The 13,483-nt window shown below is 40.8% G+C and overlaps 1 protein-coding gene across 2 annotated transcripts in view; it reads right to left on the bottom strand.

The window, feature by feature from the left end:
* Window positions 1-13,483, bottom strand: part of mtf1 (metal-regulatory transcription factor 1) — an 81,791-nt gene that overhangs the window by 21,554 nt on the left and 46,754 nt on the right. For both annotated transcript variants that reach the window (XM_078566923.1, XM_078566924.1), the window contains exons 4-5: window positions 9,537-9,668; window positions 4,030-4,103 (exon numbers count right to left, since the gene is read on the bottom strand). In XM_078566923.1, the coding sequence (XP_078423049.1) occupies window positions 4,030-4,103; window positions 9,537-9,668 (206 nt within the window). The remainder of the gene's footprint in view (window positions 1-4,029; window positions 4,104-9,536; window positions 9,669-13,483) is intronic.

Genomic DNA, 13,483 nt, shown 5'->3' with positions numbered 1-13,483 from the left:
TCCAACAAGAGGCAGAACACTTTATTACATAATTTGCATTTGCATATGAACAAACAGGTACACTTCATTTCAATCGAAGGCGGCTATGCTCAGTACATTAATAGATATATGGGAATACATCATATTTTAGCTCCTTCTACCTTTCCAATGGGGTATGGTAGCATAATGGTTATGTTACTGGACTAGTAGTCCAGAAGCCTGGACTAACGATCTGAAAACATAGGTTCAATGCCCACCACAGCAGCTGGTGAATTTAAATTCAGTTAATTAAATGAAATCTGAACTAAAAGCCTAGTATCAGTAATAGTGCCATGAAACTACTAGATTCAGATAATGAATTATAGAATGGTTACAGCACAGAAGGTGGCCATTCGGCCTGTCAAGTTCATGTCAGCTCTGTGCATGGGCAAACACTTTTCTCCATAACTGCAATTTTTTTCTCTTTTTCAGCTGCTTACCCAATTCCCTTTTGAAAGCCACAATTGATTCTGCCTTCATCACTGTCTCAGGCAGCGCATTCTAGATCTTAACCACTCGCTGCATTAAAAAGTTAAAGATTGCCTCATGTCGCCTTTGGTTCTTTTGGCAATCACCTTAAATTGGTTCCCCCTGGTTCTCGATCTCTCCGCTAAAGGGAACAGTTTCTCTCCACCTGTTCTGTCTAGACCCCTCAATTTTGAGGACCTCCAACGAATTTCTCAATCTTCTCTTCTTTAAGGAAAACAACCCTAGCCTCTCCAATCTATCCTCATAACCGAAATCCCTCATCCATAGAAAGTCTCCTAAATCTTTTCTGCACCTCTCCAATGCCTTCACATTCTTCCAAAAGTACACTGCCCAGAAATGGACACAATGCCCCAGCTGAAACTGAACTGGTGTTATAAATGTTCATCCTAACTTCCTTGTTTTTATACTGTAATCCTCTATTTAAAAAATCCAGCACCCCTACGCCTTTTTAACCACTTTCCCAACCTGCCCTGCCAGTGATTTGTGCACATATTGCACATATACCCCCAGGTCTCTCTTTTCCTTCACCCTCTTTAGAATTGTACCCTTTAGTTTATATTGACTTCCCTTTGTCTCAGAGGTGGCTGAGGGGCAGGGGGACGTATTCCCCTTGCTTGAGGAGTTCATAATCAGGGGTATAGGTTAAGAGGGGGTTCGAGGGGAAGTCTTTTCACCCAGAGTGTGGTGGGGATCTAGAACTCAGTGCCTGGAAGGGTGTTAGAGGCAGAAACCCTCGACATTTAAAGAGTACGGATTTGCATTTGGAAGTGCCAAAACATTTAAGGCTAAGGAACAACTGGAAAGTGGGGTTAAGGTGGATAGCTACTTGTCAGCCAGCACAGACAATGGACCGAATGGCCTCCTTCCATGTAAATTTCTATGGTTCTAAAACTTATGATTCCATATTTCATCTGCCACACGCCCACCCATTCCACCATCTGGTCTATGTTCTCTTGGAGTCAGCCACCATCTTCCTTACAGTTCACTATACTTGCAAGTTTTGTGTCATCAGCAAATTTTGAAATTGATCCTATGCACCCAAGTCTAAATCATTAATATAGATCAAGAAAAGCAGAGATCCCAGTACTGATCCCTGGGGAACACCTGTACAACTTCCTCCAGTCTGAAACACAACTGTTTATCACTGTTTCCCGTCACTCAGCCAACTTTGTATCCATTCCACCACTGTCCCTTTTTCTATAGACCTCAACAATGCTGACAAACTTATGTGACACTTCATGGCCATTTTGAAGTCCATATACACCACATGAACTGTATTACCTTCAACAACCCCCGCTTACCTCCTCAAAAAACTCAAAACTAGTTAGTTAAGCATAATTTGTCTTCAACAAATTCATGCTGGTTTGCCTTAATTAATCCACCCTTGTCCAAATGACTGTTAATTTTGTTCTGGATTATCATTGAGAAAAGCTTTTTTACCACCAAGGTTAAATTACCAGGCCTGTAGTTGCTGGCTTTATCCTTACACCCTTTTTTGAACAAAGGTGTGACATTTGCAATTTTCCAGTCCTCTGGCACCATCCCCATATCTGAGGTGGATTGGAAGATTATAGCCAGTACCTCCACAATTTCCTTACTACCTTCAGCATCCTCAGATGCATCCCATTCGGTCCTGGTGACTCACTAACTTTAGTACAGCCAGCCTTTATAATATTTCCTCCATCAACTTTTAGCTGTTCCCTAAACATTCCCCTACTGACACTTGATCCACCTAGCCCACCCTCAGTAATGCCTCCTGCCTTGTTGGGTTGGAAATATACTCATCAGAAAATTCTATTGAACACGCTTCAGAAACTTTTCTGTCCTTTACACTACTGCTATCCTAATTTATGTTCAGATTGTCATGGAACCCGTCTGATTAAATCATGTCTTTTTAGGGAAGGAAATCTATCATCCTAATCTGGTCTGGTCAGTGCAACTCCAGCCTTCCAGCCACATGGTTGATTCTTAACTGCCCTCTGAAATGGCCTAGCAAGCCACTCAGAATTCAGCTCATCATAGCCTTCTCAAGGCGAATTGGAGATGGGCAATAAATGCTGGTTTTACCAATGATACCCACATTCCAAGAATGAATAAAAACATTGCACCATAAACAGCTGGATTCTACTCTCCAACCCTGAATAATTCTCCCCTTTATGTTCCTGATTTGCTCAAATGAAAAGTGCTTGGTGACTCTCCAAGGCAGAGATTACTGCTGAGGAAAACTACAGGCACCATCCTGCTGTGGTCTGCTTGTATTCTGAGGATCTATGCTTTTAAATAACTTTGAATAGACTGAACTATTCCCAATAGCAACTCCACAGTCCAAAATGGTGGGATACTGCCATTTCTCTCCAAAAACACCATTTGTGAAATTTTAAAATTGTGAAATCAACTAGCTAACACAATTAAAACTCTTCAAAATATTACAAAATAGTGCATTGTTCCAACATACACATGCTCTCAAATGAACTATTCACAGCAAAGATTCTTGCTAAAATCCACCTGCTTAATCAACAGTTTTCACCCATCTATTATTGGATACACACCAAAATGGAGTGGGGTTACCCCTTTGGGCAATTGATTTGTACATTAAAAATAAAAAGTGGCAGCTTATTTTTCTAATAATGGTTTTGAATGAGTCCAATCTTGAAAGCAAGCCTAGTTTTATAAAGCATTATTTTTGAAATGGGAATGACCTTAAAAGCTGCTAAACCTTTTAAATCTAACAAGTACTAATTTTGAATGAAGATTTTAATTATACAAAAAGCAAATTGGGAATGTTTGAACATATATTGTTCAATAGTTTAACACAACCCAACTAAATCATCACCCAATTTTCCTGTGCAACCTGAAATGGGGGTGTCTAATGTTACAAGGCCTCTATACATTGTCAAGACCAATGTCACAGGGTACATTTCAGGGGGCAATTCATTTTCACAGTGAAAACAAACAGGTAGGTGTCATAACCATTTAACTATACTTAGAAGGTGCACACTTCAAAATATTATGTTTTTGAAAGTTTGTTTATTTTGCTACATATCTTGAATAGTTTTATCATTGCCCATACCAAAAGTGTTTTTTGCGATGCACAGCTGAAGATGCTCTAGGTTAGTGATTAATCATTTTTTGCCGTCTTATTCCCAATAATTGTTCAGAAGCTTTAAAAACTGCAGTACCTTCAGACCACTCCCCCTGAAAGAATTTGATCAAGAAACATTTCAAATGACAATGGTTTTGAAAACTTTGATAGGTCTTCTTAGTCTCTGATTACAGAAGAAAACATTTCCGTGAAAAAAAATTGCCGGTTTGAGCTCAATGCATGTAAACTCTCATCTTAGCAAAATACACACGCACTGAGTGAAGCTTTTTCTAGCATGAGGTTATTAACATTATCGACTGTTATGCAAAAGAGTTGCTGCTACTACAGAGTAGCTTGTGCATACCTCACTAAAACTCTGCTTTTCCCCAAACGGGAGGGGTGGGTGTGTGAGGAAGAGAATGAATCACTGGATTGATTACCTGTGTGCGTTCTGACGTGCGTTCTGAGATGGTGACTAGCAGCAAAGGCCTTCCCACAGCCGTCATGATCACACCTACAAATGCAACACAAAAGAACCATGGAATCCCGATCACTCCTGCACCACACACAGCCTGCTATGAAATAGGTGCAGTGCCAAAAAGTCTCAAACTTGATTTAAATTTGGAGACAGCAATTTATATTTCCTGTTAAGGCTTGATAGTGCTGTGGCCTTGAATATTTCATTGAAGCTGTGTATGTTTCTAAATATTAAAAGGTATTATAGGGGGAGAGAAACAGTTTGAAATACTATTTAGTATTTTAAAGTAGCCAAACAGTTCTCTACTTTGCCTGAAGGGCTCCTCCTGTGGCTGCCTGAAGGACATTTTATATGTGGGGAGTCTGTTTTTTCCTGAAGAAACAAAGAAATGGTAATGGAGTTCACCCATCAAGCAGTCACCTATTCATGTCAATACTGCCTTAATAAAAAAATGCTTCTGATTCAGTCATTGAGTTTTGCCATTGGGCAGCTTTGAGTATCTCAAAACTTGGCAGGGTGGCTTTTATTAAAAATAAAGCAAACAATGCTCCCTGCCTAGCCACAATGAACTTAAATCATGCTGGAATCAATGGTGCCTGTTGGACACTTTTGAATTTCACCCAGTGAACTTGACTTGTTTGCGGCTAAAGACCAGTATTCAAAAGGATGAGAGTTGCAAGATAAATAGTTGCGTAAAAAAAAAACTTTTCCCCTCGAAGGCATCAGCCCTATGCGATAGTATTACTGAAATAACAGCCCTCTGGTATCTCACCTAAAACCCACATGGAGTCAGCTGACTGTTCACACAAATATGTTCTGACAATTCACTGGATAGCCATCAGGAGTGGCAACTTTAATTGATTTTTTAAAAAAACTCCTCTGCTCTAGCTCGCAAAGGTTTTTACTCCTTCCCCCAGTAGCCTTACTAATTGGATTATGTTGTAATTCTTACTTATTAATTAATGCCGACATTATGCATCATTAGCTGCTTTTACATTTGTTTAGTTCTGTGGTAGTATTGCCAGCTTCATTAAGGTCAGCAGCAGGAAAACCCACATTTTTCTCTAAAGGTAGACAGATTTATTTGCCGTCATCACCAGTCATGCAAGATCAGTGCGTCGGGCATTAGCAGCATTAAATCAATGCAGAAGGAGATACTTAAGTGTTTCGCTCCTATTGTTTTTAATCTTTTGGATAAGGCGTCTGCCCTCTTGGGTGAATGTAAAAGATTTCAGAGCGACATTTCAAAGAGGAACAGAAAAGTTCTTCTGTGTCCTAGCTAATATTTATGCCTCAATCAACAACTAAAAATAGATTCTTGTCATTATCACAATGCTGTTTGTGGGACCTTGTCATGTACAAATTGGCTGCCATATTTGTTACATTACAAGTGTCTACACTTCAAAAGTACTCCATTGGCTGTAAAGTGCTTTGGGACATCCTGAGGTTGTCTCAAGATGCTATGTAAATGTAAGTTCTTGTTTTTCTTGGCATTAAACAAAAGAATGAAGCAGCTGCAAATGATGAAAGGCTGGCACAAAAACAAGCAAGGCAAGGAGGACTCAGCAGGTTGGTCGATGTCTGAGCAAGCAGACAAGTTAAAATTTCATTTTTAACTCTTCTCCAAGCATACTTCAAAGTTTTATTCCTCTCTTTGACGTGATTTCTGTTTGATCCTTTTACGCCCCCACCTTCATTTGCAATCCTTTTCTCTTGCTTTTGATGTGCATGCTTTCTATCTTGTATGTATGGGTAGAATAGAACAATTACAGCACAGAAGGCGGCCATTAAACTCATCATGTCTGTGCTGACTCACTGAAGGAGCAATTCACCTAGTGCCAGCCCCCTGCCTTCTCCTCGTAACCCTAAACATTTTTCCTTTTCAGACAATAATCCACTTCCCTCTTGAATGCCTCTGAACCTGCCTCCACCACACACTCAGGCAGCGCATTCCAAATTCTAACCACTCTGCGTAAAAAAGATTTTCCTCATGTCACCATTGGGTAATTTTTTTCTTCCTTACCTTTGCCCTGTTTCTTTTTAAATGCTGTTCACCTTTCATTTTGTGTGTCAGTTCTGATGAATATTTACACTGAAACATTAACTTGTCTGCCGTCTCCATAATTAACTCATCTGCTGAGCGTTTCCAACTTTCCGCTGTGTTTAATTTCCAGCACTTGCAGTATTCGCTTTTGGTGTTTTTTGAAAAGTTCTGGTCATGTTAATTAGTTTGTTACATGTTTCCTGCTTCATATCTTTGGGTCAATCTGATCTCCATGCCCATCCCCTCCCATACATGTGAGTCACATGACCAGAGCTTTTTTTTTTAAAAGCAAAACTAGCTTTCAACTTAGTCTCCCATGTTATCAATCTTTTGGACGAGACATTGAAACGAAGCACATTTGTTCCCTCAGGTGGATAGAAAAGTTACTACATCACTATTCAAACAAAAGCAGGGGTGTTCTCCCTACATCCCTCTATCAACACCTTAAAATAGATTATCTGGTATTAATTTCATTGCTGTTCGTAGGACTTTGCTGTGTGCAAATTGGCTGCCATGTTCGTCACACTGCAACAGTGATTACATTTCAAAGAAAGTTAAAATAGCTGTAAAGCAATTTAGGACATCAGGAGATTGTGAAAAGTGCCATTTAAATGCAAGTCTATGTTTAACAGCATCATCCAGATATAGTAAATGAACCGTTTTTTTTTTGAAATACAGTAATTTGTGCCTCTAGTTATTTGCCTGCATAGAAAGACAGGATAACATAGCTGGTGCCCTGATATGCAGGCAAATAAAATAGCAGCTGTGCTGAACTAAGTAACTTGAAATGTCAAAAGCAGGAATAGTCCCATCTGTGCTGTAGTTATTGTGCATCATGGTGAATTGAATCTTATGAAACGGATTCATAGTAAGTCCAGTTCAGCTGGTATAATATAGAAATCGGGAGAACTGTACAATTCTTGTTTAAGGCAAAAATGAATGACAGAATTACAAATGTCTCAGTTTTGATTCAGTGAATGCAATACAGTCTCAAATGTATTCCAACAATGCTTTCAAACCCCCAGATGTCAACCTATTAAAGCTGGAATGCGGGCTTCCCACGTTTAATTGCAAAGCAAGTACCCCACCTGGATTTTGCAAAATTAACTGATAAATAGACCAACTTCTCCAACCCCTGGGTAAGAGAAGGCAGGGAAGAAAAGGGTGAGGGATAAACACTGGCTTGCACACCAAGGAGAACATCCCTGCTCTTCTTCAAAATAGTACCTTTTTGCTTTACATCCACCCAGAGGGAAGGCTCAGTTTAATATCTGATCAGTGGGATGGAGCTTCTGGTGGTGCAGCACTCCCTCAGTACTGCACTTTGTCATGCAAGATTTTGTGCTCAAGCTTTTGGAGTAGGATTTGAACTCAATTTTCTGAATGAAAGCTGAGAGAACTATCCAATGAGCCACAGCTGATGCCTCAAATTAGAGAAGGCAAACGCTAGCCAGAAACCCTGTTCACATCCTAATGATATCACAACCGCTCCTGGAAGTGCACATGGACATTTGGTAATGGCAGGATCAACTCACCTGTGAAGTCCCTTGGCACGGTTAGCAAAGCCCAAATAAAAGGCAAATAGGATTCAAAGTTTTATACACGTCATTGAATATAAAGCAAGGATGTAATGTAGCAAACTGAAGGATTATGTAGTCTGTAGGGCTACATGTATGGACATCCCAATTCGTTACAGGTAGGATATTAGAGTCATGGAAAGGATACAGCAAAGCATTGGCAAAATTAGATCATGAACGAGTGGTTATAGTTATGAATAAAGGATCAAAACAGGTGTTATCTTTCCCCGCTGGAATAGGGAGAATTAAATGGGTATCTAATAGAGGCTTTAAAAATTCTAATAGCTGCCTTCACACAAAGACGACCTGATGAAATACATTTAAGGATGACCTTCAAGAGCCGGACACCACCTGGGCTGGAGTAAAAGAAACAGCAATGGACCAGTGCCGGAGTCTTGCTGCCCATTGCCCTGCACGGGACCAGAGGAACCAAGTCTATATAACTCACAGAGAAAGCTGGTAGAAGTGTGGAACCTTTTCTCCACAAAAAGCAGCTAATGAGAGCAAAATTAATCATTTTAAATTTGCAAACAACTGAATTCTGTTAGCCCAGGATATTAAGCGATATGGAGCTAAAGCGGGTGGATGGAGTTGGGATACAAATAAGCCATCATCTCACAAAGGCTCAAGGTGCTGACTGACCTACTCTGTTTCCATGTTGAGAAGATGAATAGGGGAGTTTATACTGGTTGTCAGATGGCAATAAGGGGCAACATTACCACTGCTAGAAGTAGGAGTCTAGAAAAACCTCTTGCATTTGAAGGGTTTTTCATGTGTCTTTTGAGGCACAGAGAACATTTAAAATGGGGATAGGGAAAGTATTTAAAATGTAGAGGAGACATGCAAATAGGATTAGAGTAAATAGCTTCAATTGAGGAACTGACAAGTATTTGGCTGAATGCAGCACTGAAGGACTTGTGCTGAATCTTTTAAATTTGGTGACTCAGAAGCAATTAACACTGCATTTAACAGGCTAAGTCGGTTAAACATTATCTATCGGTTGTCAGAATGTTACAAGTTCTAGAATCCCCAAACTATGCAAAGTGAAACTTTTTCAAGCCCAGGAATCACTTTAAACTGCAAGTCTCAACCCATCTGACAACTTTAGCAAAATACTATGGTGCCTTAGACTCAGATACTAGTCAGACCAAAGAGTGCCTCAGATATTGAAGCACTTGAAATAGGCCACATGTTACTTTACCATTTGGGAGTAGAAGGCAGAAATCTAAAGTAATACCAAAGTGATTAAGACCTAAAACTTCTCAAAAATACCTTTTTATTTAAAACTGCTTCCTTTCACACAAGCGTTTCACATTGGTCTTGGGGATAAACAATTACATGCTTGGTCTAAATAGAGTAGACCTTATGACTGTATTTGAAAGTCATTCAAGTGCATTCCTAAAGCAGAAGCTCATTGTTGCAGTGATCAATGTATGTATTAACTTCTGCCATTATGTACATTGTTAGGATATAGTGTAGTGTTATTCAAAAGTCGATAGATTTACCAACTCCCCTCAAAAATTCTGGAAAGTTATGTACAAGTTCCTCAAAAAATGAATAGACACTATAAAGAGGGCAAGCTTTACATTTACTTTAAAAATTTCTACCCAAACCATGTCAACATCTCACCCTTTAAAACTATTTAATTTCTGGTTTGAAAATATATGTAATATTTGTATTTGTGGTAAGCTGGCAGTGGAATAAATCATAACAGAAAGTCACTGCTATAGATGGAGATCCCAAAAATATTTAATCTCACACTTTGCAGTCCAACATCGCTTTCTAAGTGATGCTACACACAAATTATCAACTTCACAGAAGAACTGTGGCAGTGTTGAAAGCTTTTACCTGAATGGCTTCTCTCCTGTATGGGTCCGGACGTGCTTCCTCAGATCACTGAGTGTAGTAAAGTACTTAGTGCAGCCTTCTGATTCACAGTTAAATGTTTTCCCTGTGTGAAGCCTCTGATGGGCTTTTAGCCTGGAAATGAAATTGAAACAAAGGCAGTTACTACTAGAGTGTACAATTCAGAGTTGACAGCTTGACGCGTGATACATTAGCAATTGCTAAATCACTGGTTACACCATATTGTCAAAGAATTTATCTTCAGGAGAGCTTCACTTAAAGCAGAGATTCTAATGCCTCACTTATAAGCAAAGAGTAGTTATCTAGTGTTGCAAATCAAACACGCTCTGATATGTTAACAAAATCAAAATACCGTGCATGCCAAAAATCTGAAATAGAAACAGAAAATGCTGGAAATACGCAACAGGTCTGGCAATATCTTGAGAGAGAAACAGAGTGCTGCCCGTCATCTCAACAATTTTTAGACCCTGATCATCTATCTCCTTTTCACCATGGAAGTTCAATCCTTCTACCCCCCCACCCCCTATTAGGGTCTTTGGTGGGCTCTCCACTTCTTCCTTGAACAGAAACCTAAACAGTCTCCAGCCACCAGCCCTGCCTGGTTGAACTAGTTCTCACATTGAACAACATCCCTTAACACCACTCGTCCTCCAAATAGGAGTAACAGGTGGGTTCCTACATGGGGTTTGCCTTTTTGTGGAATATTTGGAACATCTTTTTCAGTCCTACTCAGGCCCTTGTTCCTCATCTTTTTCTGATGACTGTATCAGTGCAGCTCTTGCCCCAAACTGGAAAATTTCAACAGACTTTTCTTCCAATTTCCACCCTTCTCATCTGGTCCATCTCCAGCTCTTCCCTTCACTTGACTTCTTTGTCTCCATTTCTGGGGAGAGGCTCTCAACCAATATTCACTATAAAGCTACTAACTCCAACAGCTACCTTGACCATACTGCCTCACTGAATCCCCTACGATCAACATCCTGGGGGTTACCATTGATCAGAAACTGAACTGGACTAGCCATATAAATACTGTGGCTACAAGAGCAGGTCAGAGGCTAGGAATCCTGCGATGAGTAATTCACCTCCTGACTCCCCAAAGTCTGTCCGCCATCTATAAGGCACAAGTCAGGTGTGAAATGGAATGTTCTCCACTTGCCTGGATGAGTGCAGCTCCAACAACACTCAAGAAGCTTGACACCATTCAGGACAAAGCAGTCTGCTTGATTAGTATCCCATCCACAAACATTCACTCCCTCCACCACCGACGCACAGGGGCAGCAGTGTGTACCGCCTACAAGATGCACTGCAGGAACTCACCAAGGCTCCTTAGGCAGCACCTTCCAACCCCACAACCACTACTATCTAGAAGGACAAGGGCAGCAGACACATGGGAACACCACCACCTGGAAGTTCCCCTCCAAGCCACTCACCATCCTGACTTGGAAATATATCGCCGTTCCTTCACTGTCACTGGGTCAAAATCCTGGAACTCCCTCCCTAACAGTACTGTGGGTGTACCTACACCACAGGGACTGCAGCGGTTCAAGGCAGCAGCTCACCACCACCTTCTCAAGGGCAATTAGGGATGGGCAATAAATACTGGCCTAGCCAACAATGCCCACATCTCATGAATGAATAAAAAAATTCCATCACCTCCAAGAACTCTACTCCATTCTTCTAGTTTTTCTTGGTCACATCTGTCCTGACAATACAAGCTTCCACACACGCACTTCCAGTAGGTCTTCCTTATTCCCCAATGATTCCCCAATTGTGACTGACAAGAACTTCAACTGTGTCCATTCAATTTCATACAATTCTGTTCTCACCCCAACCCCACCTGCTTAGAGGCATGATAGGGTTTCCCTTGCCCTCACCTTCCATCCCAGAAGCCTCTGTATTCAGCAGATCATCCTCCCCATTTCTGCCATCTTCAGCATGATGCCCCCAACAAACATCATCTCCTTCCATCCCCTTTCAGCATTCTGGAGGGACTGTCCCTTTAATGATACCCTGGTCCACTCCTCAGTAGCCGCAACACCCCTCCCCTTCATAGAACACATTTCTACGCAAGCGTAGGAGATGCAACACCTGTTCTTTTGCCCCCTCACCATCTCACCATCCAAGGTCCCAATCCTTCCAAGTGAAACAATGATTTACCTGCATTTCAATTTAGTATAGTACACTCAAAACTCACAATATGATCTCCTCTACATCAAAAAGACTAAATGTAACTGGGTGACCATTTTGTAAAACACCTTCATTCCGCCCACAAGCATGACCCCAAGCTTCCAGTTGCCAGTCATTTTAATTCTCCACCTTGCTCCTACTCTGACCTCTGTCCGCTGCCTCCTGTAGTGGTGACCCAGTGGTCACCTAACAAAAATCAAGTGCACTTTTTAAAGGCTGCATTTGCTGCCAACGTGATGCATGCACAGTTGTACTGTTTACTCCATGACATCATTGGTAGCAATGGAGTTGGCAGCAGCCAGGACAAACATAAAGGAAAATAAACTGGGTTTTTATCTTCAGTGGGGACTCTAGGATTTAGCTTTCAGTTCTGAACAAGGTTCAGAGCTCTGACTGGTTAACCCAAGGCTCTACACAAATGCTACAGGACCTACTCATTCTGTCTGGCATCTTCCGTTTATAGGTTATACTTTCCTTATTTTACCCATTTCCCTTTTGCTTGTTTCTTTGTTGGAAAATTACATCAGGCAACTGGAGAGCTGGCACAGACTAATAAAAAAAATCTGTAGTATAAGGTGTGCAATAATTCATAATTTAAAAACAGCCCCTGACACAACCCAAGTTTGGAAGACAAAATCCAGCATTGATTTTTTGCGCATGTGTAGATAAGTGCACCGTGCAGACAATATCGGTGGCCATCTTACATTGGCAGGAGACAGTGTTTCCAAAACAAGATGAGCACAACTAAGTAACTAAACAATAAAACAAAGAAAAAAATTATAAAATTAATATCAATGTCTAGTATGCTCCCACCAGTCCCTTCAGTGCCCACCCGGTTGTTGAAAGCTGCTAGCCTAATAGCAGGCTCCTCCAGAGTCATCTAAGGCTTTACGGACAGGGGCTTCATTTGTAATTCTGGACAGGTATTTTAAAACAAGAGTAATCATGAACCTGTGGATGCGGAAATCATGTCCACCAGTTGCTTAATAATATGCACAATTAATGTGGTTATGTGTTCTCAAAGGCATTTTGAAGCATGCTCCATTTATTTTAAAATCAATGGGCAGTGACCTAAACAGTTACATATACAGGAGCTTAATTTGTTCTAGATATAGCTTTTCACCCAGATCATAAAAAGTTCACTTTCAAAAACTCGGTCTCTCTGGACACAAGCCAGTAAAACCAAGGGATAACCCTTAGCAAATACGTTCACAAAATGATTAATCGGATTACTGTTGAATTTTTAAAGGTCAATTTTCAAACTGCTTGCCTGCCATCCAGTACTGAATGCGCATAAATTTCCTTCAGCTAAATACTGGGAAGACAAAACCAGTCTTTGGTTCCCACCACAAACTCTGTTCTCCAGCCTGTGGCTCCATTCTTCACTCTGGCAAATGCGTGGTTGAAACAGATTGTTCACAACCTTGGTGTCATACTTGTCAGCAAGTTCTGGCTACAAACATGCTCCACCACCAAGACAGCCCAGTTCCTCCTGCATAACGCTGCTCAATTCCACCCTGACCTCAGCACATCTGCTGCTGAAATCCTCATTCATTTCTTTGTTACCTCTAGACTTTATTCTTCCAATGCTGGCTGGCAAAAAATAGATCAAACTTAGCAACGAATTCTATCAAGCCAAGAAAGTTCCCGTTATGCGGTGAACCAAACTTTTCAATGCCTGCCCCAAAAGCTAGTCCATGTTCTGCTAATGTGCACACATCCGCAATAACACATTCAAGTAC

Source organism: Cetorhinus maximus, chromosome 21, assembly GCF_964194155.1.
Source record: "Cetorhinus maximus chromosome 21, sCetMax3.hap1.1, whole genome shotgun sequence".
Taxonomy (NCBI): domain Eukaryota; kingdom Metazoa; phylum Chordata; class Chondrichthyes; order Lamniformes; family Cetorhinidae; genus Cetorhinus; species Cetorhinus maximus.
The sequence above is the reverse complement of the archived record's forward strand: the minus strand, read 5'-3'. Positions and strand labels throughout refer to the sequence as shown.